The sequence below is a fragment of the Notolabrus celidotus genome, chromosome 18 (assembly GCF_009762535.1).
Source record: "Notolabrus celidotus isolate fNotCel1 chromosome 18, fNotCel1.pri, whole genome shotgun sequence".
Classification (NCBI taxonomy): domain Eukaryota; kingdom Metazoa; phylum Chordata; class Actinopteri; order Labriformes; family Labridae; genus Notolabrus; species Notolabrus celidotus.
The window spans coordinates 30,842,253-30,866,175 of record NC_048289.1 but is presented as its reverse complement, the minus strand read 5'-3'; the positions used below and the strand labels follow the sequence as shown (position 1 = coordinate 30,866,175).

General features: G+C 45.3%; 1 protein-coding gene across 1 annotated transcript in view; it reads left to right on the top strand.

The window, feature by feature from the left end:
- rnf213b (ring finger protein 213b) overlaps positions 1 to 23,923 on the top strand; it is a 48,750-nt gene that overhangs the window by 9,190 nt on the left and 15,637 nt on the right. The window contains exons 15-43 of the mRNA XM_034708036.1: positions 529 to 694; positions 777 to 944; positions 1,032 to 1,181; positions 1,263 to 1,894; positions 3,303 to 3,462; positions 3,538 to 3,755; positions 3,833 to 3,976; positions 4,080 to 4,232; positions 5,650 to 6,901; positions 6,987 to 7,171; positions 7,405 to 7,557; positions 7,765 to 11,529; positions 11,614 to 11,750; positions 11,834 to 11,932; positions 12,029 to 12,141; positions 12,225 to 12,338; positions 13,011 to 13,057; positions 13,655 to 13,814; positions 13,990 to 14,125; positions 14,219 to 14,407; positions 14,491 to 14,624; positions 14,724 to 14,899; positions 14,982 to 15,185; positions 17,213 to 17,400; positions 17,478 to 17,598; positions 20,641 to 20,741; positions 20,832 to 21,011; positions 21,093 to 21,238; positions 21,334 to 21,433. Of these exons, the coding sequence (XP_034563927.1) occupies positions 529 to 694; positions 777 to 944; positions 1,032 to 1,181; positions 1,263 to 1,894; positions 3,303 to 3,462; positions 3,538 to 3,755; positions 3,833 to 3,976; positions 4,080 to 4,232; positions 5,650 to 6,901; positions 6,987 to 7,171; positions 7,405 to 7,557; positions 7,765 to 11,529; positions 11,614 to 11,750; positions 11,834 to 11,932; positions 12,029 to 12,141; positions 12,225 to 12,338; positions 13,011 to 13,057; positions 13,655 to 13,814; positions 13,990 to 14,125; positions 14,219 to 14,407; positions 14,491 to 14,624; positions 14,724 to 14,899; positions 14,982 to 15,185; positions 17,213 to 17,400; positions 17,478 to 17,598; positions 20,641 to 20,741; positions 20,832 to 21,011; positions 21,093 to 21,238; positions 21,334 to 21,433 (9,491 nt within the window). The remainder of the gene's footprint in view (positions 1 to 528; positions 695 to 776; positions 945 to 1,031; positions 1,182 to 1,262; positions 1,895 to 3,302; positions 3,463 to 3,537; positions 3,756 to 3,832; positions 3,977 to 4,079; positions 4,233 to 5,649; positions 6,902 to 6,986; positions 7,172 to 7,404; positions 7,558 to 7,764; positions 11,530 to 11,613; positions 11,751 to 11,833; positions 11,933 to 12,028; positions 12,142 to 12,224; positions 12,339 to 13,010; positions 13,058 to 13,654; positions 13,815 to 13,989; positions 14,126 to 14,218; positions 14,408 to 14,490; positions 14,625 to 14,723; positions 14,900 to 14,981; positions 15,186 to 17,212; positions 17,401 to 17,477; positions 17,599 to 20,640; positions 20,742 to 20,831; positions 21,012 to 21,092; positions 21,239 to 21,333; positions 21,434 to 23,923) is intronic.

Here is a 23,923-nt window from a genome sequence, read left to right as displayed (position 1 = left end):
GAGTAGGGTAGAGGAAAGCAGGGATGAGTAGAGGTTGAGTTAAGGAGGGATGAGTAGGGGTAGAAGAAAGGAGGGATGGGTAGGGGTCAAGGTAAGGAGGGATGAGTAGGGGTTGAGTAAAGGAGGGATGAGAAGGGGTAGAGGAAAGAAGGGACGAGTAGGGGTTGAGGAAGGGGGGATGAGCAGGGGTCAAGGAAAGGAGGCGATGAGTAGGGGTTAAGGAAAGGAGGCAACAAGTAGGGTCAAGGAAAGGAGGGATGAGTAGGGGTCAAGGGTTTCTAAATGGAGACTCAGGATGGGGACATGTCTTGACATGCCTCTGGTTCAGTAACCCCCATGATTCCTATATTTAAACTTTATTCCTTTAAGAGGAAAGCAGGGGGATAAGAGATGCACTGGGAACAATCCTGCTTCCTTACTCAGCTGATCCAGTGTCTGTCTTAATACTCAGAAGAGCTCAACCATAGTATCATTTAATTTCAAGAGCACAAGTTAAATCTGATCACCAGTCGTACATTCATGTCTCAGAGAGGAAAGGAGGGAGACCTGCTGCAGAGTCTCAGCTCGAAGGTGAAGGATCTCCCTGGGGCTGTCATGTCTGCTGTGGTTGTCGAGTCAGCGGCACGATTCAGAGACAAGCCTGTCCTCCAGCTGCTCCACCCACAGTCTGCTGTGAACCACCTCCTGTCTCAAGGTACTCTGATTGATTTAAGTTGTAATATAATTTTAATGTTAAGCTTCTTGATGGTGACGATGCTCATACTATCTCCGCTCAGGCGATTGGAAGTCGATTGGTGTGGATGACGCTGCGCAGCTCGTCGTCTGTAGCTCTCTGGCTTCTCTCAAATCTCTGGTGGACTCTCTTCTCCAAGGAAGCATTCCCCTGGGACACCTGCAGACCTGCCTGAAACATAAAGAGCAGTTCAAGAGACTTTACCAACAGTGTATGAACCTTAAGAAGCTCTTACATCATGATTTATACGTTCAATTTCTCCTGATTGGAATAAAAAACTGAATTTTGTGGTCCACAGATAAGAAAAACACAGAGCGGGAGGTTGTTGGCGGTCATGCAGAGGCTGTTCTGGCTCAGAGAGAGAAGGATTTAGACTCTTTCATGCTGCGGAAACAGCAGATGGATGCTCTGATAAAGATGTTCGCCAAAGTGACAGAAAGCATCACAGGTGAGTTCAACGAAACACAAAATGACTCCTCAAAGTTGGAGAGGCTTTAGCTCAGTGTAATGATGATTCTTGTTTATCCAGCTCCTGAGATGTTGACCCTCGAGCAGCAGCACACCGCAGACCTCCAGACTGTGAGCCTGAACAAACTGGTCCTCGTTCAGTCCCTCGATGCTGACGGGAAGCTGGGGAAGACGGGCCCTCCACAGATCATCTGGTACAACACCTGCCTGAATGCTTTAGGGATGGCCTGTGAGATGCACAAACTGCAGCACAGCAACCTCATCCTGTCCTCCTGGGTCAAAGGAGCTGCATCTTTGGCATCAGCAAGGCAGCCCACCCCAGCTCCCGTTCCAGTCAGCCTGACACAGGTCTGTCAGAGCATCTGGAAGCCGCTGCTGACTCAGTTCTGCCAGCTCGGTGTCAGCCTCGCAAACGCAAGCATCAGCTTCAAGCGCCTGGACCAGGTTTTGGTGGAGTCTGGCGACGAAGGAGACGGGAGGCTGATGAAGACGGAGCTGAGTCTGATGTCAGAGACGTTATGTGAGACAGGGAGGTTCAGACCTGATGAGAACTGGGTGAAGGTCAGACTCGCTCAGATTCAGAAGTATCGGCAGCTTCATGAGGCAGCGGCTGCAGCCAGCGCCGTGCTGAAGATCGCAAGAAGGATGAAGCTCTCTGGGAACTTCACAGAGATCAACACTCTCAGCCAACTGGTAATACCCGTGGGGGGATTATTCAGGGGTCCTGGAGGTTCTAGACCATCCTCTATGTTCTATTATTAACAAAGACCCAACATCAAGACCGGATCAGACCCAGTCCCATCTTACAGACAGGACTCAGTCTGATCTCATCTTAATCCACCATGAGCAGAGCACTTTGCAGCATTTAGCAAGTTCCAGTGGCAAGGACAAACTTCCTTTAACAGGCAGAAACCTCCAGCAGGACCAGACTCATGTTAGACACACATCTGCTGAGACCGTGTTGGAGAGAGGGATAGAGGGAGATGAAGAGAGAGAGAGAGAGATGATAGTGGGGAGACGGATAGTAGTAGTTGTAGCAGCTGGAGTCTGGCACGTCCACAGCAGCAGAGATCCAGAGGAACCTACGAGACAAGGGAGCTCAGGGACTCCAGAAAGGTCTAAGAAAAAGAGAAGAGAGGGAGACCAGAAGAAAGAAAAAGAGGAGGATAAATGGGGAAGGAAAGGAGGGGATAAGAAAAGGAGACAAAGGATGAAGAAACATGGAAAGAACAAAGAGAAAGAAAGAAAGAAAGAAAGAAAGAAGGAAGGAAGGAAGGGAAGGAAGAGGGACAGCAGGAAAGACAAAGGAGCTCAGGGACTCCAGAGAGGTCTATGGTTAGTAACTTTAATGGGACAGGAAGAGTTCAAGTGAGAGACAGGCAGAGAGAGGAGAGAGAGGGAAAGTCAGGATCCCAGTGTGTCAGTCTAAGCCTATAGCAGCAGAACTAAGACCTGGTCCAAGCCTAATCCAGCTCTAACTATAAGCTTTATCAAAAAGGAAAGTTTGAAGCCTACTCTTAAAAGTAGAGAGGGTGTCTGCCTCCCGGACCCTGACTGGTAGATGATTCCAAAGGCGAGGGGCCTGATAACTGAAAGCTTGACCTCCCATACTACTTTCAGAGACTTGAGGTACGATGAGCAGGCCTGCATGTTGGGAGCGTAGTGATCTAGAGGGGTAATAGGGCGCTATGAGCTCTTTAAGATACGAAGGTAAGGAACCTACGAGACAAGGGAACAGGCAGGCAGAAACCTGGAGCAGAACCAGACTCATGTTAGACAGACGTCTGCTGAGACCGTGACTTTTTTGGAGATGTGATTTCTTAAATGTCTTAACCTTTAGGGTCACCGTGGCACTGAGTTAGAGAGGGCGACCAAAATATTCATTGTGCAAAAAACAAGTTTTATAGGTCGAGCTAATTTTTATAAAAATGATACATGTTTGTTAAGACTTGGTTTTCAGAACACTTGTTGAGGATGCACACCTGCAGACTTGTGCAGACTCGCTTTAAAACCTGTTGAGCAGAAGCAAATGCTTCTTGTCGCCTGCATGTTCTTTTGATTTTAAGACAATAATCTTACGTTTGTGTGCGTGTTTTAACAGGAAGGAGACGTATTCAAGCAGAAGGCTCTGGATTCCCTCAGTGACGACCTGTTTCAAGCCAAACAGCAGCTCTCCTCCGTCACCAAGCAGAACACCGCCTGTCTGGAGGAGTTCCTGGAGAGTCAAACTCTGATCAGCTGGGTCCAAGAAAACCTCAAAAGTGAGACACCTTTGTTAAAAGAACTCATTGGTCGTCTGTAGTTTTGTACTCTGCTCACTTCTCCGCTCCTCTCAGATATGAGCGACGTGAAGGTCTACGTGGAACTGGCCTCTATATCTGCAGGAGAGAACGACACAGAGATCGATCAGGTGGCCTGTTTCCACGATGCAGTGACTGGCTATGCTCCTCTGCTGTACTTCCTCCCCCCTAACGCTGGCTTTCGGGACTTCATGAAGTGTGCTCAGCAGGTGTGGGACACCCAAAGCAGAGATGAGAAGCTGCCAGACAAACTGGTATTTACTCCTCCTTTATTACCACGCATTGAAAGTCCTGATCCTGCGGCGATGTGATGATGATGTTTGTTTTCCAGAGAGAGTCCACTCGGCTGCTGAGCTGGTTAAAAGCACTGAAGGAGACTCACGGCTCCGTGGAGCAGTCCTCCCTCTCTCTGGCGTCTTCTATAAACGCTCATGGAGTTTATGTCATCGGCTGGTCCGACAAAAGGACAGAGAAGGTGAGAGCGCTATCTTCCTTTATGAAAGATCAGAAAATATATACCAACTTCTGGAGTTTCCACGCACACTTTGAGATATTTATGTTTTTCCTCTCGTGTGCAGAGATGTCTACAAAACATGATACACGTCAAAGTGAAGACGGGCAGAGAGGAGAAGAGCTACAAGCTGGAGGAGCTGCTGGAGCTTCAGAACAAACTCATGCTGATGTCGTCCAAAGGAGAGCACAGAAGGGAACAAGTCGACAGGTTCACAGAGGTCAGTGACGTTATTAAAAACAATACCATGAATTTAAAACGGAAAGTGTCACCCTATGACCATTTTACAAATTAAAGGTCCCGTTAACATCTTAGGATAAGATCCAGTCCCGTCTTCCAGACAGGACTCAGTCTGATCTCATCTTAATCCACCATGAGCAGAGCACTTTGCAGCATTTAGCAAGTTACAGTGGCAAGGACAAACTTCCTTTAACAGGCAGAAACCTCCAGCAGGACCAGACTCATGTTAGACACACATCTGCTGAGACCGTGTTGGAGAGAGGGATAGAGGGAGGTGAAGAGAGAGAGAGATGATAGTGGGGAGACGGATAGTAGTAGTTGTAGCAGCTGGAGTCTGGCACGTCCACAGCAGCAGAGATCCAGAGGAACCTACGAGACAAGGGAGCTCAGGGACTCCAGAAAGGTCTAAGAAAAGAGAAAAGAGAGGGAGACCAGAAGAAAGAAAAAAAGGAGAAGAAATGGGGAAGGAATGAAAGAAGAAAAGGACGGGGTGAGAAAAGGAGACATAAAGGATGAAGAAACATGGAGGGAACAGGGAAAAGAAAGAAAGAAGGAAGGAAGGAAGGAAGGAAGGAAGGAAGGAAGGAATGAAAGAAAGAAAGAAAGAAAGAAAGAAAGAAAGAAAGAAAGAAAGAAAGAAAGAAAGAAAGAAAGAAAGAAAGAAAGAAAGAAAGAAAGAAAGAAAGAAAGAAAGAAAGAAAAAAAAGAGGAGAATAACTGACAGAAGGCAAGGACGAATAAGAAAAGGAGACATAAAGGATGAAGAAACTTGGAAAGAACAAAGAGAGAGAAAGAAAAGAAGGAAGACAGAAAGTAAGAAAGATGGAATGAAAGGAAAAATGAATGAAAGAAAGAGAAGAAAGGATGAATAACAGACCCAAAAAGGAATCTACAGCAGAGATCCAGAGGAACCTACGAGACAAGGGAGCTCAGGGACTCCAGAAAGGTCTATGGTTAGTAACTTTAATGGGACAGGAAGAGTTCAAGTGAGAGACAGGCAGAGAGAGGAGAGAGAGGGAAAGTGTGTCAGTCTAAGCCTATAGCAGCATAACTAAGAGCTGGTCCAAGCCTGAGCCAGCTCTAACTATAAGCTTTATCAAAAAGGAAAGTTTGAAGCCTACTCTTAAAAGTAGAGAGGGTGTCTGCCTCCCGGACCCTGACTGGTAGATGATTCCAACTGAAGGCTCTACCTCCCATACTACTTTAGGTACGATGAGCAGGCCTGCATGTTGGGAGTGAAGTGTTCTAGAGGGGTCACTATGAGCTCTTTAAGATACGAAGGTGTCTGACCATTAAGAGCTTTGTAGGTCAGAAGAAGGATTTTAAATTCTGGTGTAGATTTTATGGGAGGCAGTGTAGAAAAGTTAATTTATGCTGCCTTGCTTGTTTGATTTCAGGTCTTTGAAGGAGTTCAGAGGCTGGGCAACATTCTCCTTCAGATGCAAATATCCGGCAACCTGCTCTTCAGAGAATGGCACGCAGAGGTCCAGTGTTGCACAGAACAGCAACCCTGCATCAGAGTCACCTTCCTGTCCCTGATGGGTAGACAGATGTTGCACTATGGCGAGGTGACCAAGCAGCTGCAGAAGCTGGCACACTCCATGGACAGCTGCCAGAAGGAATGGCGCTCCTTCATCAGTGAGATGCGCTCCAACTTTAACTTGTTGAACCACTACACCTCAGAGCAGATGGTGTACCTGTGCCACTGGATACACAGAGTGTGTGAAGGAAAGGCCCCTGTGCCTGCACAGATATGGCTTTTACTCTTCCCCATTAAGCCTCAGTGCTCGCTGGTGGATGTCAGAGCAGCACATGCAGCGAGTATGAAGTCAGATGAAGAAGATGCTGAGTCAGACGGTGAACCATCGATGGATGTAACACCAGAACACACTAAGAAACACACAAGCGAGGATTTGATGCAGTTTTCCTCTGAGGATGAAGACGACGTTGACATGAAATGTGAGGCGGTGAAGCATGAGGAAGACAACATTGAAAAGCTGTGGTGTAAATTCAAGGTCAACATGTCGCAGCATCTCCACGAGTACTTGGACATCTCCTCGCTGGCCCGCTTCCTCTCGTGCCTCTCTGACATGAATGAGCAGCACATGATCAGGAACCTTCCACCGGTCCTGCAGGAGGGGAAACCTAATCTCGTGCTCTGTCCCAGTGCAGAGGTTTTCACCCAAGTCCTGTCTTTCTACATGGAGAGTCCAGAGCAGCCGCTGCCTTCTTCTGATGAAGTCCTCGTCTGCAAAGAGGACACCACGGAGGAGGAGGTGGAGATCTTCCTCCGCAGAGCTCTCGGACAAACCTCGGGACAAAACCTGCAGAAGATATACTCTCTGGTGAATCCGGGGCTGCTGGGGTATGACGTCAGTGTGACTTTGGGGGAGCTGTTTGAGGGTCTTGAGAGAAGTGCCAGCCCACATTATCGGCTGGTGATAGTGAGTCCAGTTGTGCACCAGCACAGATATGTGCCGTCTTTCTTCAGCACTGACAAAGTACAGGCTTGTGCGAGCATCAAGGCAGAGTCTGCAAAGAAGTATCTTCATCATCACTTGCAAAACACACTCCCACAGAGTCCTGTGTCACTGGTTTCCCCACATCAGCTCTCAATGTGGATGGTGTCATCTTCACGCCCTGCAGTGGGTAAGGACTTCCTTTATCAAAAAGCTATAGCTATAAAATGTTCTGTTAAAGGCTGTCATGTCAACATACATTCTTATCTCGCCAGGTAAATCTCTGTACGTGGATCGTTTGTTCGAGAAGTTCCAGCAGATCTCTCCCAGAGCAGAGCACATCACTCTCAGACTGATCGAGGCCTCTGTCGATGTGGACTCATTGATCAAGAGTCTGTCTGAGAAACTGGAACCCTTGAGGGAGCAGGACCCCGTTCTCCTGCACGTGGACACTGCTGGAGTAAGTATTCAAGCATCAATCTCTGCAGATGATCAAAATGATCAGAATGGATGTGCTGTCATCTATTTAACAGCATTTACCAGCATGTTTTTTGCTGAAATCAAATATATATTTAATTTGCAGGAACATGCTTTTGTGCAGTTTAATGCATTTTTGCATCTCTTTAATATTTATCCCCCACCAGCACAAACATACTCTTGTTTGCTTAAACACTGACTTTTGTTACCTTGCAGGTTCGTTCAGGTCTGGAGGAGCTCCTCTTCCACATGTTAGTTCTGGGATGTTTGAGCGACAGCCATGGCACGCTGTGGAGGAGGAATGATGCTCACTTGATCACTGTTGAAGTCCTGAGATCTGCTGCATCACCACAAAACAAACAAACACAGGTAGCTAAGTCTTTTTGAGATCATATCGTCTTTTCTAAACGCCTCTTACATGCTGTTGCTCGTATCTCTGGATATGTAACAAGACTGAAGTGTGAGGTTTAAGGTCCTAGTAGCAGTATATTCTAGTATTTCATATGACTAAGATATCATTCTTAGCTTGAAGATATGTCTGATGAAATCCTCTGGTTGTTGAATTTGCTCCCACAGACACGAACCGGACTTCTCGACATTCTGCCAACCATCCATTGTAGACCTCCAAAAGAGGTGCTGGCCATTAGAGGGGTTCAGTCAAAACACAGCTTTGATCCACTCATGGATGGGAAGGAGTTTTGCAGTGAGGGGATTCAAAGACCTTATCAGTACCTAAAGCTGTTCGGAAGCAATCAGAATCTGGATCGCTTCAACTACAGGAAAGGATCCAGCGTGGGGGATCCCATGGATTGTGTCAAACTCTTTCTGCATCACTGTGGAATGCAGGATCCCTCGTGGGCCGAGCTGAAGAACTTCTCCTGGTTCCTCAATGTGCAGCTGAAAGACTGTGAGAACTCTATCTTCTGTGATCCAGAGTTCCTGGCTGATGAGCTGCCGGGTTTCAAAGGCTTCATCGTGAAGTTCATGATACGAATGGCTCGAGACTTTGCCTCTCCGTCTATGAACACCTCTGATGAAAGTCCAATGCTGCGTGTTGATAACACCCAGGAAGACGATCTCCTTGCTCGTCTGACAATCCGCAAGCATTGGGAAAACGAGTCCCACCCGTACATTTTCTTTAACGCAGACGGATACTCGATGTCTTTCCTCGGCTTTAACGTGGAAAAGAGTCGGCAAAACACTCTCCGTGCAGTTGATCCTCACAGCAACAGGATCCTGATCGACGACGTGATGTCAGCAAGGCTTTTTGAAGGGTTGGAACGGCAGAGGATCCCTCTCTCTGAAGACTTCAATCTCTTACCCCGGCCGGACAAAATCAAAAGGATCTCAAGTGTTGTTGGTGCAAAGCGAGGAATCACGTCCAGAGGATTTGACCCAGACCCGACATACGAGCTCACCGCTGACAATGTGATGAAGATGTTGGCCATACACATGAGGTTCAGGTGTGGGATCCCAGTTGTCATCATGGGAGAGACCGGCTGTGGGAAAACCAGATTAGTCAGTTTCCTTTGTGACCTGCAGAGAGAGGAGAAACCAGTGGGGAACATGGTTCTGGTAAAGGTACACGGTGGAACCACAGCAGAGATGATCTACAAAAAGGTGAGGGAGGCCGAGGATCTCGCTGAGAGGAACCACAGGCTTCACAAGCTGGACACCGTTTTGTTCTTCGATGAAGCCAACACCACAGAAGCCATCTTTGCCATCAAAGAAGTCCTGTGCGACCGATCCATGAAAGGAGAACCTCTGAAAGCAGGCAGTGGCTTGAAAATAATAGCTGCTTGCAACCCTTACAGGAAGCACTCGCCTGAAATGGTGGAGCGTTTAGAACGTGCCGGTTTAGGATACAGGGTGAAGGCAGATGAAACAGAGGACCGGCTTGGCAAAGTTCCTCTGAGGCAGCTGGTGTACAGAGTACATCCTCTGCCACCGAGCATGGCGTCGTTGGTGTGGGATTTTGGCCAGTTGAGCGATTTAACTGAACTGTCCTACATTGAACAGATAGTCCAAAAGAAAGTCCAAGACCATGGCCTGCCAGTGAACTACACGGGGATCATTTCAAAAGTGCTGGGAGAGTCCCAGAAATACATGCGAACCTGTAAAAACGAGTGCAGTTTTGTGAGTCTGAGAGATGTGGAGCGGTCCATGAAGGTGCTGATTTGGTTTTACCAGCACAGCAACATCCTGTTTAACAACTACACACAACTCAACGAGGCTTATAAAACACTGAAGTGCTTGATTCTTGCAGTCGGGGTCTGCTACTACCCATCCCTGGTTTCCAAAGACGAGTACCTCAGTGTGATCTGTCAGTACTTTCCTGACCCTCTATGCTCCTCAGCAGCATTGCAGGACGAGATTTCCTCCTGTCAAGATTTCTTCCTCCAGAACATCAAGACCAGGGAGACCATCGCCAAAAATGTGGCACTCAAAGAGAACGTGTTCCTCATGGTGGTGTGCATCGAGCTCAGGATCCCTCTCTTTCTGGTTGGCAAGCCAGGCAGCTCTAAGTCACTCGCGAAAACAGTGGTTGCTGATGCGATGCAAGGCCAGACCTCCCACTGTGATCTATTCAAGAACCTGAAGCAAGTTCACATGGTATCCTTTCAGTGCAGTCCTCACTCCAGCCCAGAGGGAATCATAGGGACATTCAAGAACTGTGCCCGCTTCCAGAAGGACAAAAACATGGACGAGTACGTATCAGTGGTGGTGCTTGATGAGATAGGCCTTGCAGAGGATTCTCCCCAGATGCCCCTGAAGACCCTCCACCCCCTCTTGGAGGACGGTTGCATCGACAACGACAAGCCAGATCCACACATGAAGGTCGGCTTTGTTGGCATTTCCAACTGGGCTCTTGACCCCGCAAAGATGAACAGAGGAATATTTGTGTCCAGGTGGGATCCAAGTGAAGAGGAACTTGTTGAAACTGCCAAGGGGATTTGTTCATCCTCCAACCAGATTCTCCTGAAGATCAAACACCTCTTTCCACCTCTGGCCAAGGCCTTCCTGAGCGTCTGCAATGAAACCTCCAAGAACCAGTTCTTTGGTCTGAGGGATTACTATAGCCTCGTCAAAATGCTCTTTGCTGTAGTCAAGTCCACACAGCAGGAGCCCGACGCTGGAGAGCTGGTAGAGGCCATCTTGCGCAACTTCAGTGGACAGCCAGAGGTTTTTGACCCTGTCGTATTTTTCCAAGAGGTTCTCCAAAACTCAACAGAAGTTCCCCGACCAAGCACCTTGCAAATGGTGAGGAAGAATCTTGACACCGACCAGGAGTGCCGTTACCTCCTCTTGCTGACCACCAACAATGCCGCTCTCCATATCCTTCAGCAACAGATCTTCGGCAAAGGTGACTGCCAAGCACCTGAGATCATCTTTGGCTCAGGATTCCCCAAAGACCAGGAATATGCCCAGATCTGCCGAAATGTCAACCGAGTGAAGACATGCATGGAAACAGGGCGGACCGTCATCCTCCTCAACATGCAGAATCTGTATGAAAGCCTGTACGATGCCTTGAACCAGTACTATGTTTACCTCAGTAAACAGCAGTATGTTGATCTGGGTCTCGGCTCCCACAGGGTGAAATGCCGTGTCCATGCAAACTTCAGACTGGTGGTGGTGGAGGATCAGAGGAAGGTCTATGAGCACTTCCCTGTGCCGCTCATCAACAGGCTTGAAAAACACAGGGTGGACCGGAGCACCGATCTGGAACCATGGCAGCAAAGGGTCCTGCACAAACTGAAGGAGTGGGTTAAGGAGTTCTCAGGTGAAGCAACAGAGGATTTCAAGCTGTGTGACATTTTTGTGGGGTACCACGGGGACGCCTGTGCCAGCGCCCTCTTGCAAGCACTCGAGAGAAATGCACAAAGAGCAGAAGGGCCTGAAGATGATCACTCTCTGGAAATGGACGAACCAAAAGAAACACCTAAAGGAACAGAAGAGGTACCTGACAAGGAGGACGATCAGCTGCGTGATGCAATGGACATAGAGACTTCTGGGAAAGAGCCACAGGAGAGGAATGAATCTATCGAGGTGTGTGAGGATGAAAACAAAGGGATGTCCGAGAGAGAAGAAATGATGGAGACTGAAGACATCGCTCAGTCTGCTGAGGAAAACAAGGAAGAAGTCGTCTTGGATCTGGCTAAATGTTTCTTGCTGAACTGTGCGACCCCTGACGCTGTCATGAGACTCAAGTACTCAGATTTAGCAAACCAGGAGAAGGACAATCTCCAAAGAACGTACTTCCAGCACCAGCATCACCACTCCATCCGAGATTTCCTGGAGGATTGCTTGAAGAAGCATGAAGGGTCGAGGACGTTTCTGGAGGTAACCCTCAAACCATGACTCAGCTTTTATTACAGCCGGATGATACTGTTGAGGTGTCTGACGTCTGTATGTGTTTTTGCACAGATAACAACATTCTCCAGCTTGTTAACCAGATCAGATGTCAGGGATGTTGCTCATGCCCTTGGGCTGCATACCGACAGCCTCCTCCTGCTCTCGCTCCACCAGTTTGACACCGAGGTCTCCTTCTGCAACAAGATACGGTACGGACCGTTCAGATGAAGGCAACACTTCTTAGTCTTAATGACTGCTTTGTGATATTTCACTTTCTCCTCTTCTGTCTCAGGAGCTTCCTTCAGAAAGCCGGACAGTCTCGTCACATCTTGTTAATCCAGATGGACCTTGAGGAATCTGAATGCAGCGATGAGCTCATAGCATCAGCAAAGTACGGCTCAGTGTCCAGACCCCTTAAAGTTTGAGAGATTATTTTATGCATCTTTAAATTTATGGTGTGTTTGGTTGTGATTTGATTCTCCTCCAGGTACTGCACCATGAATTACTTGATGTCACTGGAGGATCCGACCTGTTGGGTGATTTTCATCGTGAAGGTTTCCAGAATCTCGAGTCACTCTCAGTACATTGGTTTCCAAGGAGGTGAGTTAATCCATAGTCATTACAACTCATTACTCACAATTCCCATGATGCATTCAAGTCGTGATTTGTCTTTTATATCCAAGGTGTCTGGCAGTCGTTTCATATTGATGACCTGAGGGATTCAGAGGACATGAGCCTGAACCTGATGGTTTTCTGTGGGACGCTAATTAGCGACTTAGTCAACCCGACACCTTCAGGTACGACGTCTCTTGAGCTCCACATGTTGAGTTGTAGTGAGTCAGGATCATATCCCTTAAAGCTGGGGTTGGTGTTCAGATTTAGATCCACTTTTTGTTATGCTGGTTAAAATGATCTTTATGTCCCGATGGCAATCAATACATAATGTGTTCTTAAAAAAAGAGTGAAAAAAGCTGCTATCTACAGCCGGAGTAAACCTGGGAAAACACCAACCAATCCCTGCCATCAGGAGCCAAATTATGAGACCAATCAAATCCCATCCTGCCGTTCTGTCCGCCTCCTGCAGAGCTAACATTTCATGTTTGTTTGTGTTTTTAACTTTCACTATGAGAATGTTTTGGTGAGGACCGGTTTTGAATCAGTCACCATCATATGGTCGTGAATCAGCGACGCTCGTGCATGTGAGCAGGGGCGTCATTTTGGAGGAGCTCTGAGGGGAGGGGGGGAGGGGTTAGACGGAGTCCTAAGGAAATGCTACATTTAAATTCATGCTAGTTCTCAGTGACTACCAACCCTAGCTTTAACTGGTTTTTGAAAATGTGAGATTCCACACAGAGTCTTTCACATTTTGTCCTCTCACACAGTTTTGCTCTTATAGTGTGTGTTATGTGCTTTCAATGTTGTCTAAGCAAATGTTTAATTCATATAAACTCTTCTCTTGATCTTTGTAGAACGCCTTGAGGACGGGGAAACATCAAGGAAAAGTGGAGACTCTCAGGTAGATAGAAAGAGGAGTCTAATGTTGGACTTCCACCAGAGCTGTGTCTGATCCGTCACAGCTCCGGATCTGATAGGTTTCTATTCTAGTCAATGTGTTAACTTCCACTGGATCCGCTCCGGTGCAATCAGGCTCGTCTGTGATCCGGCAGGTCGGAGCCCTCCGCATCAGTCTCAACAGAGCAGATGGAGCGGGACAGGAAGTCAGGTTTCACCAAAACAAAATGAAAACATCCGGTTAATTTTCAGAATAAAACACTCACCAGATCGTATTTCACTTAACTACAACAACAAACCAAAGTCATGATGAGCGGAGCCAGGCCTGGAGTCAACAGGTCAGAGGTTTTTAGAGGACCAGAAAGACAACATGGATGAGGAGAGGAGGAGGAGGAGAATCCTTGATTCAGTGATTACTGCGGGGAGACCTCGGTCACATGACTCCAGCTGTCCGGAGGTCCTGAAATGTAGCTCGTGTGTGTTGACAGACGAGAGAGCACGGAGCTGGACCTGACACGGATCTGGTGGAAGTCTGATGTAAGAGTTGTGTTCATTATATGTGTGTATGAATGATTCTTAAATTGTATTTGTCCTCTCACAGACAGGTAAAGCCCACCTCCGCAGCTTATCTTTGGTGAGATCATGCATCCAAAAAGCTGTGGGCTTGCTGAGGGACACCAGTGACAGCAAGACATCTCGGAGCATGCAGCGGATGCACATCCTCCTGACTCTCCTGGGAACTGGTAAAGGCCAAATTGGAGGTAAAAACAGTGAATGAAAGGGGTCCCACTGGGTTTGTCATGGTTTACATCAAATTACAGCATCATTGATTTGTCTTAAAACGGAAAACCTCTGACCTTTAAGTGGCAGCAAATACATCCAGTGAGTCTTGTTGCATCTGTAACTGGTTTCTGGTCCAAACTGTGTTCTTTAAAGCCCACTTCCAGAAGGTGTTGTTCGATCGACTGACAAAAGCCTTGGCGCAGAGAGAGGGAATGATGGAATCTCCCAAAGACTGGGTGAACAGAGAAGCAAAGAAACGCCAGGCTCTGCAGGAGGGGGGAACTCTGAGGTAAGGCTAAAAGCAGAGGATGATTTGTTGCTTACTTGTATCTTGTTCATGATTTGATGATGTTCTGCCTTCCTTTGTGCTCTAAACTTGTAGGCATACCCTCTGGCGCTATTTTCAGTCCACTGTGACTCCGATCTTGGCCGGCATGTTGGAAGTTATTGACAGGTATGCAAATCTGGACCTGCTGTGTGAAGACTGCCTCAGCCAGGGCCTGATCAAACTCTGGTTTGACATCTTTGCTGATTCCCAGATTTTAGACCTCAAGCCTGTCCAAAACCAAAGGTATGGTGGGTTACTTCCTCAATATCTCCAACGGTGAATTAAATCACCCAAAGGCATTATTTGTTTGTGTTGTTTTATTGTAGTGAGTCAGATCAGGAGGTCCTGGTGCAGAACTACTTCATGTTGGGCGGCGAGGAGCAGCCTTGTGCTGCTGCGTTCAGCTGGCTCATCAGATTACACCTCGACAGCCTTTGGGAGGAGTTAGAGTTCATGCCAGGTTTGTCTCTGATTCAAAGCTGTGAGCAGCTCATGAGTTATACTTGTTATTCTGTGGTGCTGCTTATGATAGTTTTAAACTCTTATAATTGATCTCCAGTCACGACAGAGAGCGGCACAGAGAGGATCCTCCAGTTTGTGAGCACCTTCGACAGCAGCCGGCTGGGCACTCACTTACAGAAACTCTCAGAGGAGGAGAGATCAGAGTACGGCCATCATTACCTTCACGACTTCCTGCTGCTTTCTCTGAAGATCAAGTCAAAGGATGAGCTCAGGGTACGGACGTCACGAGCCACATGTTTACCTGCAGCACATTTTAAGATGCATTAACATCGTTGTCTCTTCACGTTCTGTGCAGGTGTTCACCGGAGCCATGCTGGGCTGTGTGTCTGAACTTCAGAGGACCACAGGTGCTGAGGCTGCCCTCTCTCCTGCTTGGATCCATGCTGCTGCCAGACACTTTGCCCCCAGACTGGACTCCCTCTGCCACATATTCCTGCTGCAGCCCCAGCTCGCCTCTGACGTCCTCCAGCAGGGGTCAAAGAGAGATGACCAGGAGATGGTGAGGGCTGGTTTTAGGTGCATTTCGACCAAGAGTTCCAGGGTCTTTTAGCCCCAGAACTACTTTACCCTGAACTAAAGGTTCCTGTGCCCCCATTGTTGTCTGCGTTTCGACCGCGGACTGATCAGGCCAGTGACGTATGGAGGGAAAAAAAAGTAAATGCACTACACCACCAGACCAGTAGAGGGCAGTAAAACAAAGAGGAATGCCATTCATCACAGATAACACCATAGAAGCAGACGGACAGGCAGGTATCATTATGAGCAACACAACAGTTAGCCTGTTAGCATGAAGAGACTCAGCTGGCGCTGTTTTAGATGGTGCTATATTTCATCACAGATGGATTCACTGAATCAACACGTGAGAGGAGATAAGCGCGAGTAGCAAAGACGTTTCAACATGGCTTTAAAGTCCTTTAGAAAAAAAATTTGAAAAAAAAAAAAATTTGAAAAAAAAAAAATTTGAAAAAAAAAATGAAAAAAACATTTTGAAAAAAAATTTTGACAAAATTTTTTTTGAAAAAAAACATTTTGAAAAAAAAATTTGACAAAAAAAAAAAAATCATTTTTTTTAAATTTGACAAAAAAAAATTTGACAAATTTTTTTTGACCAAAATATTTTTTTTTGACCAAAAAAAACATTTTGACAAAAAAAAACATTTTGACAAAAAAAAACATTTTGACAAAAAAAAACATTTTGACAAAAAAAATTTTGACAAAAAAGTTGACCCAGAGCCTATCAAAAAAAAAAATCCTTAAATTTGAAATTGTGCTCCAAAAGCAGAAAAACATTAAAGAAGTGAAAATGTTGCGCCTGCGGTTAAAATCATGTAAAAAGCAATGAATGAATCAACACGTGAGAGGAGATAAGCGCGAGTAGCAAAGACGTTTCAACACGGCTTTAAAATCCTTTTGAACTCAAAAAGCCGTGATCGCAGAGATCAGCCGGTGTTTTGGTTTAAACAGCGACCCTGTTAACTGGAGACTCTCAGCCGGATGCATCCCTCATAAACGTCTTTAGACGATCATTAAATATCTGATGAGGATATTTTGAAATCTTAATAAAACACTAAACTAGGTTGCATTCCCAGGAACTCCCTCTGTGTTTCTACAGCTGTGTAAACTCCACAAACACTGACACGTTCAGCTGAAGGTCTCCAGTTTACAGGGTCACTTTTAAAACCGGAACACCGGGAGGAGAGACGCATTCACGGTGGGCTGAGAGAAGACTACTGTTACAAGCTGCTAAATCAAGAGAATCACAGCTTCTTCTTTTGAAAAGTACACACATATACAAAAAAGATAGAACAAATAAAAACTAATGAAAGAAAGAGAAATCAAGTGAATCACAGATGTGTGTGATGTTGTTGTGGACAGAGGGAGGAATAAAAACACTGCGGTTAATCTACCAATCAGACAGGTTCAGCATTGCAGGCCCCGCCCCCCGAAAGTCCTGGGAACTTTGGAAAGTACTACCCACCTAGCAGGGGCTTTTTAAGGGGGAGATTATCTACCCCTGAACTAAAGTTAGACCCTGGGTCTGCCGGTCGAAACGCACATAATTCAGGGGTAAAGTTCCTCAGGTCGAAAAACGCCTTTTGTCTCACCTGTGATTTCCTCGTTCTTTTGTTCTGTAATAAGCTAACACTCCTTCCCTCAGAGTCTGCAGTCTACAGGAGATTTCTGTTGTGTCTGTGTAAAAGTCTACATTGACTTATTTTGCTACCCTGCAAAAAAATAATACCTTTTGAAGTCAAATCACCTCGTTACTCTTAGGTTGCATTCACACCAGAGCTGTTTTGGTCCACTTTAAACAAACCCTGGACCAAACAAGCGAGCTATGGTCTGCTTCAAAAATCAGGGCCTTGGTTCACTTCCAAGCGAGTAAAGTAAAGCAGACTTAGTTGTATGCCAAAGACAGGAAGTGTCATAACATGCAGTGAGCAGAAAAAAGAAAAACAAACAGCACAAATCCGTTAAACACGTGGCGTCTAACTAACTTAAGATTTATGTCTTTTATTTTGAAAGGTGGAGGACGTTCTCGCTCTCGGCGTCTGTGTCGAGCAGATCAAACTTCTGACCCTGACGTCTCGGGAGGAGTGCGAGTCCTTCGTGAGCCAAGTCGAGTTTGTGCAGCCGTGTCTGGACAGAGTGTTCGGAGTGAAGTACTCCGCCCTGTGCAGCCCCAGCTGTCGGCAACATCTGGACTCCATCAGGTGAGTCTGGTCAGGTGTGTGGAGAACAGAAAGAAGGGTGTTTGTAATGTTTGTCATGAACCTGATTTGTGTTTCAGGTCTCTGTGGCAGGGGATGCTGGTTGTCGTGTCTTTCATCCAGAACGTGGTTTTTAAAATCAGACAGAACGACTCAAGACTGAAAGAGCTGTCTTTGAAACACTGCAACCTTCAGCTGAAGGTGAGTCAGCAGTTTAAGGGTCTCTGTTTTTACCTGATTAGACTCAAAGATAACTCAGCTGGTGGTAAGTCTCCATCATCCTGATGTTACGTGCTGCGTTATCAAATCTTAAAGTTGTATTTCTTTAATCTATGGCAGCCGCTGCTAAAGAGACTCATAAAGACAGCTAGGACAGATTTCTAATCCCAATCCTCTGAACACACGCACCAGACGATTCCATAACCCAGGACTGCCACCAGATCTGTGTCCGGTCCATCTCCGTGCTCTCTCATCCGTCAAAACCCACTAGAGCAGGACCACTAGACAACTGGAGTCATGTGACCGAGGTTTTCCTGCGGTGATTACTGAATCAAGGATTCTCCGGAGTGGATACAGTGGAAGTTAATCAATCAATCAATCAGACTTTATTTATAAAGCGCTTTTCATACAATGACATTGTAACACAAAGTGCTGTACAAGAAAAACAGATTAAAATAGAATAAATTAAGATCCCAGCCCCAGCCCCGACCCCGAACCCACCCCATAATCCTAAGGCTAACAACACAATATGCAACAATAGTAATAAAAACACTAAAATAAATAAAATAAAAAATAGATAAATAAATAAAAATTAAAATAAAAATTTGCTGAACGAACTGAGGAAACGCTCTCATGTCATCTTAATGAGGAAACACTGGAGGTAAAATAAGATGTTAAAACTCAAAACAGGAAATTAAAATCACCAAAGTAAAATACATTTCTAAGATAATAAAAGACTAAAATATTAAACCATTAAAAGAAAATCAGATGTGAGACTTAAAATAAATAAATAAGTAGAATAAAAGTGACTAAATTTGAAATAGATAATAAATAAATAAATAGATAAAACTGTTAAGAATAAAAATAAAACTTAGTTAAAAGCTAGACTAAAAAGGTAGGTCTTGAGTTTGCCTTTAAAAATATTTATGCTCTGGGCAGCCCTCAGATCCTCAGGCAGGGTGTTCCACAGACGTGGGCCGTAATAATAAAAAGCTGCCTCACCGTGGGTCTTAGTTTTTACTTTTGGTAACATTAAAAGTCCACTACCTGAAGACCTGAGGGCTCTCACTGGCTCATATGATAAAAGCAAATCTGATAAATAAGAAGGGCCAAGACCATTAAGAGATTTAAAAAACAATAAAATAATCTTAAAATCTATTCTAAAAGATACTGGAAGCCAATGCAGAGACTTTAAAACTTTAACACATTGACTAGAATAGAACCCGATCAGATCCGGTGATGTGGCGGATCAGAGATGGACTGGACACAGATTTTTGTGGTGATGATTCCGGGGACACGAGATCTCACAGAAACTTGCGTGATCAAACGTGACTTCAGTAGTCAAACAAACATGGAGGACGATAGACGCCATCAGCTGACTGTCCTGGCGTGTGTTCGGTTCTAAAGATGCTGGTGTTGTCACCATAACTCCACAAGCTGGTCTTCTTTTTCAATATCCCACTTGGCTCGGGGTACTTTGTGTGTAAAGGCTGATTTATACTTCTGTGTCGAATCGACGGCGTAGCCTACGCCGTAGGTCCGCGTAGCTCTCGTACCTACGCAGAGGCCTACGCACGTAGCTGACGTGCACCTCCTCCAAAATGTAACTCCCCGTAGAGCCGACGCGGACCGCAAGCTCTGTGATTGGTCCGCTCGACGGCTTTGTCTTTCCCGCATTCACAGCACTTCCGGGATCCCGGACATCGACCGCACATCGGCCGTGTATTTCATCTCCTCCTCTCTCTTCTTCATGTAATCATGTCTGTATGATAAACAGCAACATGTATCAGCTGTAGATTAACAGAACACGCTCTGAATCTCTGTGGAAAAGGAAACAGAGATCGTAGCGGGACCGGAAGCAGGCGACCGGCTATCAGAGAGACCACACTGCCCTCAGGCGTTTCGGCGGAGAATTGCTGCGTGACACGGACACACCGACGCACAAGTATGTGGGGCTCATGTCCGCGTCAGCCCGTGCTGCGTAGGGGCGACGCAGAAGTATAAATCAGCCTTAAGTTTGCTGCCATGCCCATGAGCTGTAAAAGTATGCAACATCCGGTATATGACGCTTCCCAGTCTGCTCCTCTCATTGGTTATTCCATCGGAGGCAGTCCCACCTGGAATTGTAAATATCAAACATGCTTAATATTAACGATTCATGGTCGGGGAGGCTGCAACTCGAACGGGAGCATAGACTGTATATAAAATGAACGTCACCTCACTCGGCTTGAAGTGAGGCTGCCACAAAAACTGCTCCCCCTAGTGGCTGGCTGCAGTATAGGTCAAAAACTCTGTCTCCCTCATTCATTTGAATGGGGCTGCGGTCAAACTATAACAAATAAATACACTTGGTACGAATGTTTCTCACATCCGTATGCTGTGGTGATATGTAGTTAGTATTTGTAGGGCGGAGCTTGTTACTGTGGAAACACACAAATTCCCTTCTGCACAGACTCTGGCTGCAGAAAATTTACAAGATGTTGGCTAGGAGGCTCAAACCCCGCCTCTTCACGTCACACTCTTTTGGATGAGTTCAGCATTTCCAGTATGACTCCCACTGACGATTGGCCTCAACATTATTATTATTGGTTGACTGTTTTCTGATATGCTTTTTAAATGGAACCTTCAGCACTTCTATCATTTTCTCATGTCTATTCATTTTACCATTTTTAGTGTTAGATTAGTTTTAGGATATTTTTTGTATGTTTTGCACATTAAGTAGATTGTTCTGTCTGAAGTCTATCTTGTAATTTGGTATCGACCTAACATCTCACTGGCTGCAAAACAAGTTTACCTCAGGGTACAAATAAAGTAACCTGAACCTGAACCTGAACACAGCGCTCAGGACAGACGGGTGACGTCACGGATACTACATCCATTATTTATACAGTCTATGGTTTAAATCAAGGCCCAGGAAAGATTTCTTACTGAGAGGGTTTCAAAAGTGAAGTGATGAGGTATTTGTTTGTTGTTCGTTGTTGGATGAGGCGAGCTTTTGAATGTTTTAATTCTCACTCCAAACAGCTGATGCAGGAATCCTCTGATCTGAGGAGCGTGGAGACTCTGCAGCAGCTGATCCGCATCCTCAATGCTTTCCATGATGAGTGCATCAGCAGAGATCTGAGGTCAGGATCTCACCTCTACTTATGCCATTCAGTTATTCAGCCTGTCCATACTCCATAATCATTCTCTCCTGGTGTTTTTATTCTGAAAAGGTTCGGTATTACCTGTCCAGTTTGTCTGGAGGAGCTCACAGAGCCCTCCGTCCTTCCCTGCCAGCACGTCTTCTGTTTGTCGTGTCTCCACAAATCCATCCAGCTAGACAGACTGTTTTGCCCTATATGCAGAAAAAAGCTGCCGCAAGACTTCCAGCCGACTGTTTCCCCCAACGTCAAGTAAGTTCAGAAAGATGTTGTTGATCAAAATCAAGAGAAAGCCTCGCTCACAAATGTGCATTTTTACTTTTGGTGGTTCAGGGCCTCACTGCAGCAGCAGGCGGAGATCAGACACTGCTGTAACTCCTTCTTCCTGGAGGTGGTGTCCAGCTTCTGCCTGTCAGAGGAGCAGCCCCCTGCAGAGGAGATGGTGGAGCTGCTCTTCTCTTTGCTCGTCTCTGCCAGCGGTGAGTACGGAAACAAGTAAATGACGATTACCAGATAACTGATGACGCGGTGAGGAGGAAGCATGTAACACTTTTTGTTCCTCTGTGTGATGCAGGTGATGTGTACAGGACCAGACAGCTTACTCCCTTCCTGGAGTGTGTGGATAACAGTCCAGTGGTTCGATCCGTGCTGCCAAAGCTGCTGCTGCAGTACAGGTGAGGGCATGGATGAACTGAGCGTGTGCAGAAGATTTACTCAGTTGGAAACGTATAAGATTATTCCTATTTTTCCTGCAAATTTATACAGCCGGCTTCTCTGCAGGTTTGCATCATCAAGCTCTAATATTTAAAGACAACCTTTTGGAGTTACTACTGTTGACTCATAAGAAGTATTTTTGAAACCCATCGCTCAAATAATCAGCATTTTCCACCGAGCAGCAGTGACAGGACAGTAAGAAGTTTTCCAAAAGATCAGGCACTCAGAGGGACATTCAATTTAAAAGCCTTGATATTTTTCAGGGCTTCAGAGTCATAGTTGATGTTTTTCAGCCATAAAGGCCGTAATCAGGCACTGCATCCCAAAGATCTTAGCACTACTTGGAGGATAGAGGATCGAGGAGAGAGGAGGGGAATATGAGAAGTGTTAAATATGGATACACAGGAGCAATGTTTATGGAAGTGTTCTTACTGACAGACACCCCTGTTTCAAATATCACTCACTGATTGGATGCTGCAGCTGAAACTTCACATCACTGGAGTTTGATATTAGAGAAAAGACAGACTTTGAAACAGTCACTAAGGAGTGCCTTGAAACAGATCATAAACACGTTTGTAATGTTTTTTTTGTCAAGATTAGTTTTTTATTGGCAAAATGCAAGCTTTACAATACAGGTCCAGTATTTCACACATATTTTCATGTTTTAAACAGTCATATGAAAGCATATATTTATACACATACAAAAAAAATAAATAAATTAAAGCCGCAAGCTGTGATGAACGGGCCCTCGCACACCTGCAGCCGCCGCCTACCCGAGCCACCGCCACATTTAAACCGCCGTCTGATACAAGTCCCCACATGATGTGAAAGCAAGATCTGAGAGTATATTGCTTGTGTTTTTGGCAGATTGCCAAGAAAATCTCCAAACTTCAGAGTCTGCCACGCCCACAATTTTAGTCTGAACAAAATGCCTTTAATTATTTTTAATTGTTAATATGTCTTCTATAGAATTTGCCTTGTTTGGACTGAATTGGAGAAAAGCTCTAGGAGAAATTAGCAAAAGTTTGCACCCTTGCACGGACCCATTTTGGCCCCATTTTTCATGTTCAAAGCTAGGTGGCGCTCTTCCTGTTGAGTTTCGGATATGGGTGCAAGAGACTTTTTTGTGCGTCCTGATGCCATGAATATGTGTAGTACTTTTCATGCATGTAGCTCAAAAAAACTCTATGAGTAGGGTGTAATTTTTTTTACCTCTAGGGGGCGCTACTGAATTTTTTTTTGCGAGACCTATAATAACTTGCAATTTTCACCAGACCCGATGAGTGTGCAAAAATATCTGCGCTTTCATTCACGTTCAGGGGTCCAAAAACGCATTTTAAGTGGCGGCCCTTCGCCACCATCGGTGCTCGGGACCTAATAATAATAATATATACATACATGAAATGAAAAAATAACTATAGATATACTGTATAGACATATATACATACATACATACATACAAACACGCATACACACATAAATAAAATAAATATAAAAGATAATAATGTTAAATAAAATAATTGTATATATGTACTTCTAATGAGTAAACAGGTAAGTAGCTGAATAAAGCAATGAATATAACAATGATAATTCAAATAAGAGAAATAATAGTTATAAAAATGTAGATTCAAAATTATGATTAAGGAATTGTGAAGAGAAAATAAAAATGAATATAAATCAATGTATATAATAGGGGTGAGCCCGACTAAGGATTTGCTTAGTTGAATCTGATCCATCAGATTTTGTCCATAGTGGATGAATAGTGGAATGTTTGTTGTTTTTCCTTATTGACCCAAAGTCTGCATGATGGTGACCGCATGACAATATTACACATAACCCTTTACAATTAAGAGACTCAGAGCTTAAAGTAAAAGGGACAACAGAATATTATAAGTATAAAACTTAGATTTTTTAAATCTATATTGCAAAAACAACGAGGTGATGAAGGAGAGAAAACTCAAATAAGACCACCATCAGTTAAACATGGAACAACGCTCCACTATAGAGTAAGGAATCAGGAGATATTTAAACAGTGTTCACACAGCAGAGAGCAGCACTGCAGAGGGTAGTCTGTCCAACTTGAGACTAAACATTTGTATAATGTTCATAATCAAACCTGAACCAGCTAAAGGGTTTTTAAATCTCTTAACAGAACCTTTTAAAACAGTCTTTCATCGCGTCTTTGTCCGCTTGAGTCTTTTCAAACTGTACGTGAGGAAAACCATCGTGTGTACGGGCAGAAGTGCGCTCCTGTCTTTGTTGACTGTAAATCCTGTCTTTGAGAATATCCTCTCTGATGGTGTGGAGGTGGATGGGATGCTGTGGATTGTTTTTGAGGCTTCAGACAGCTTTGGGTATCCCTCCTGGTTCTTTTGGCCCCGTACAGTTTTTGTGTGGTCCGGTAATCCTTGATCTCACAGCCCTCTTCATGAAGCTGCTCCTCATCTTCA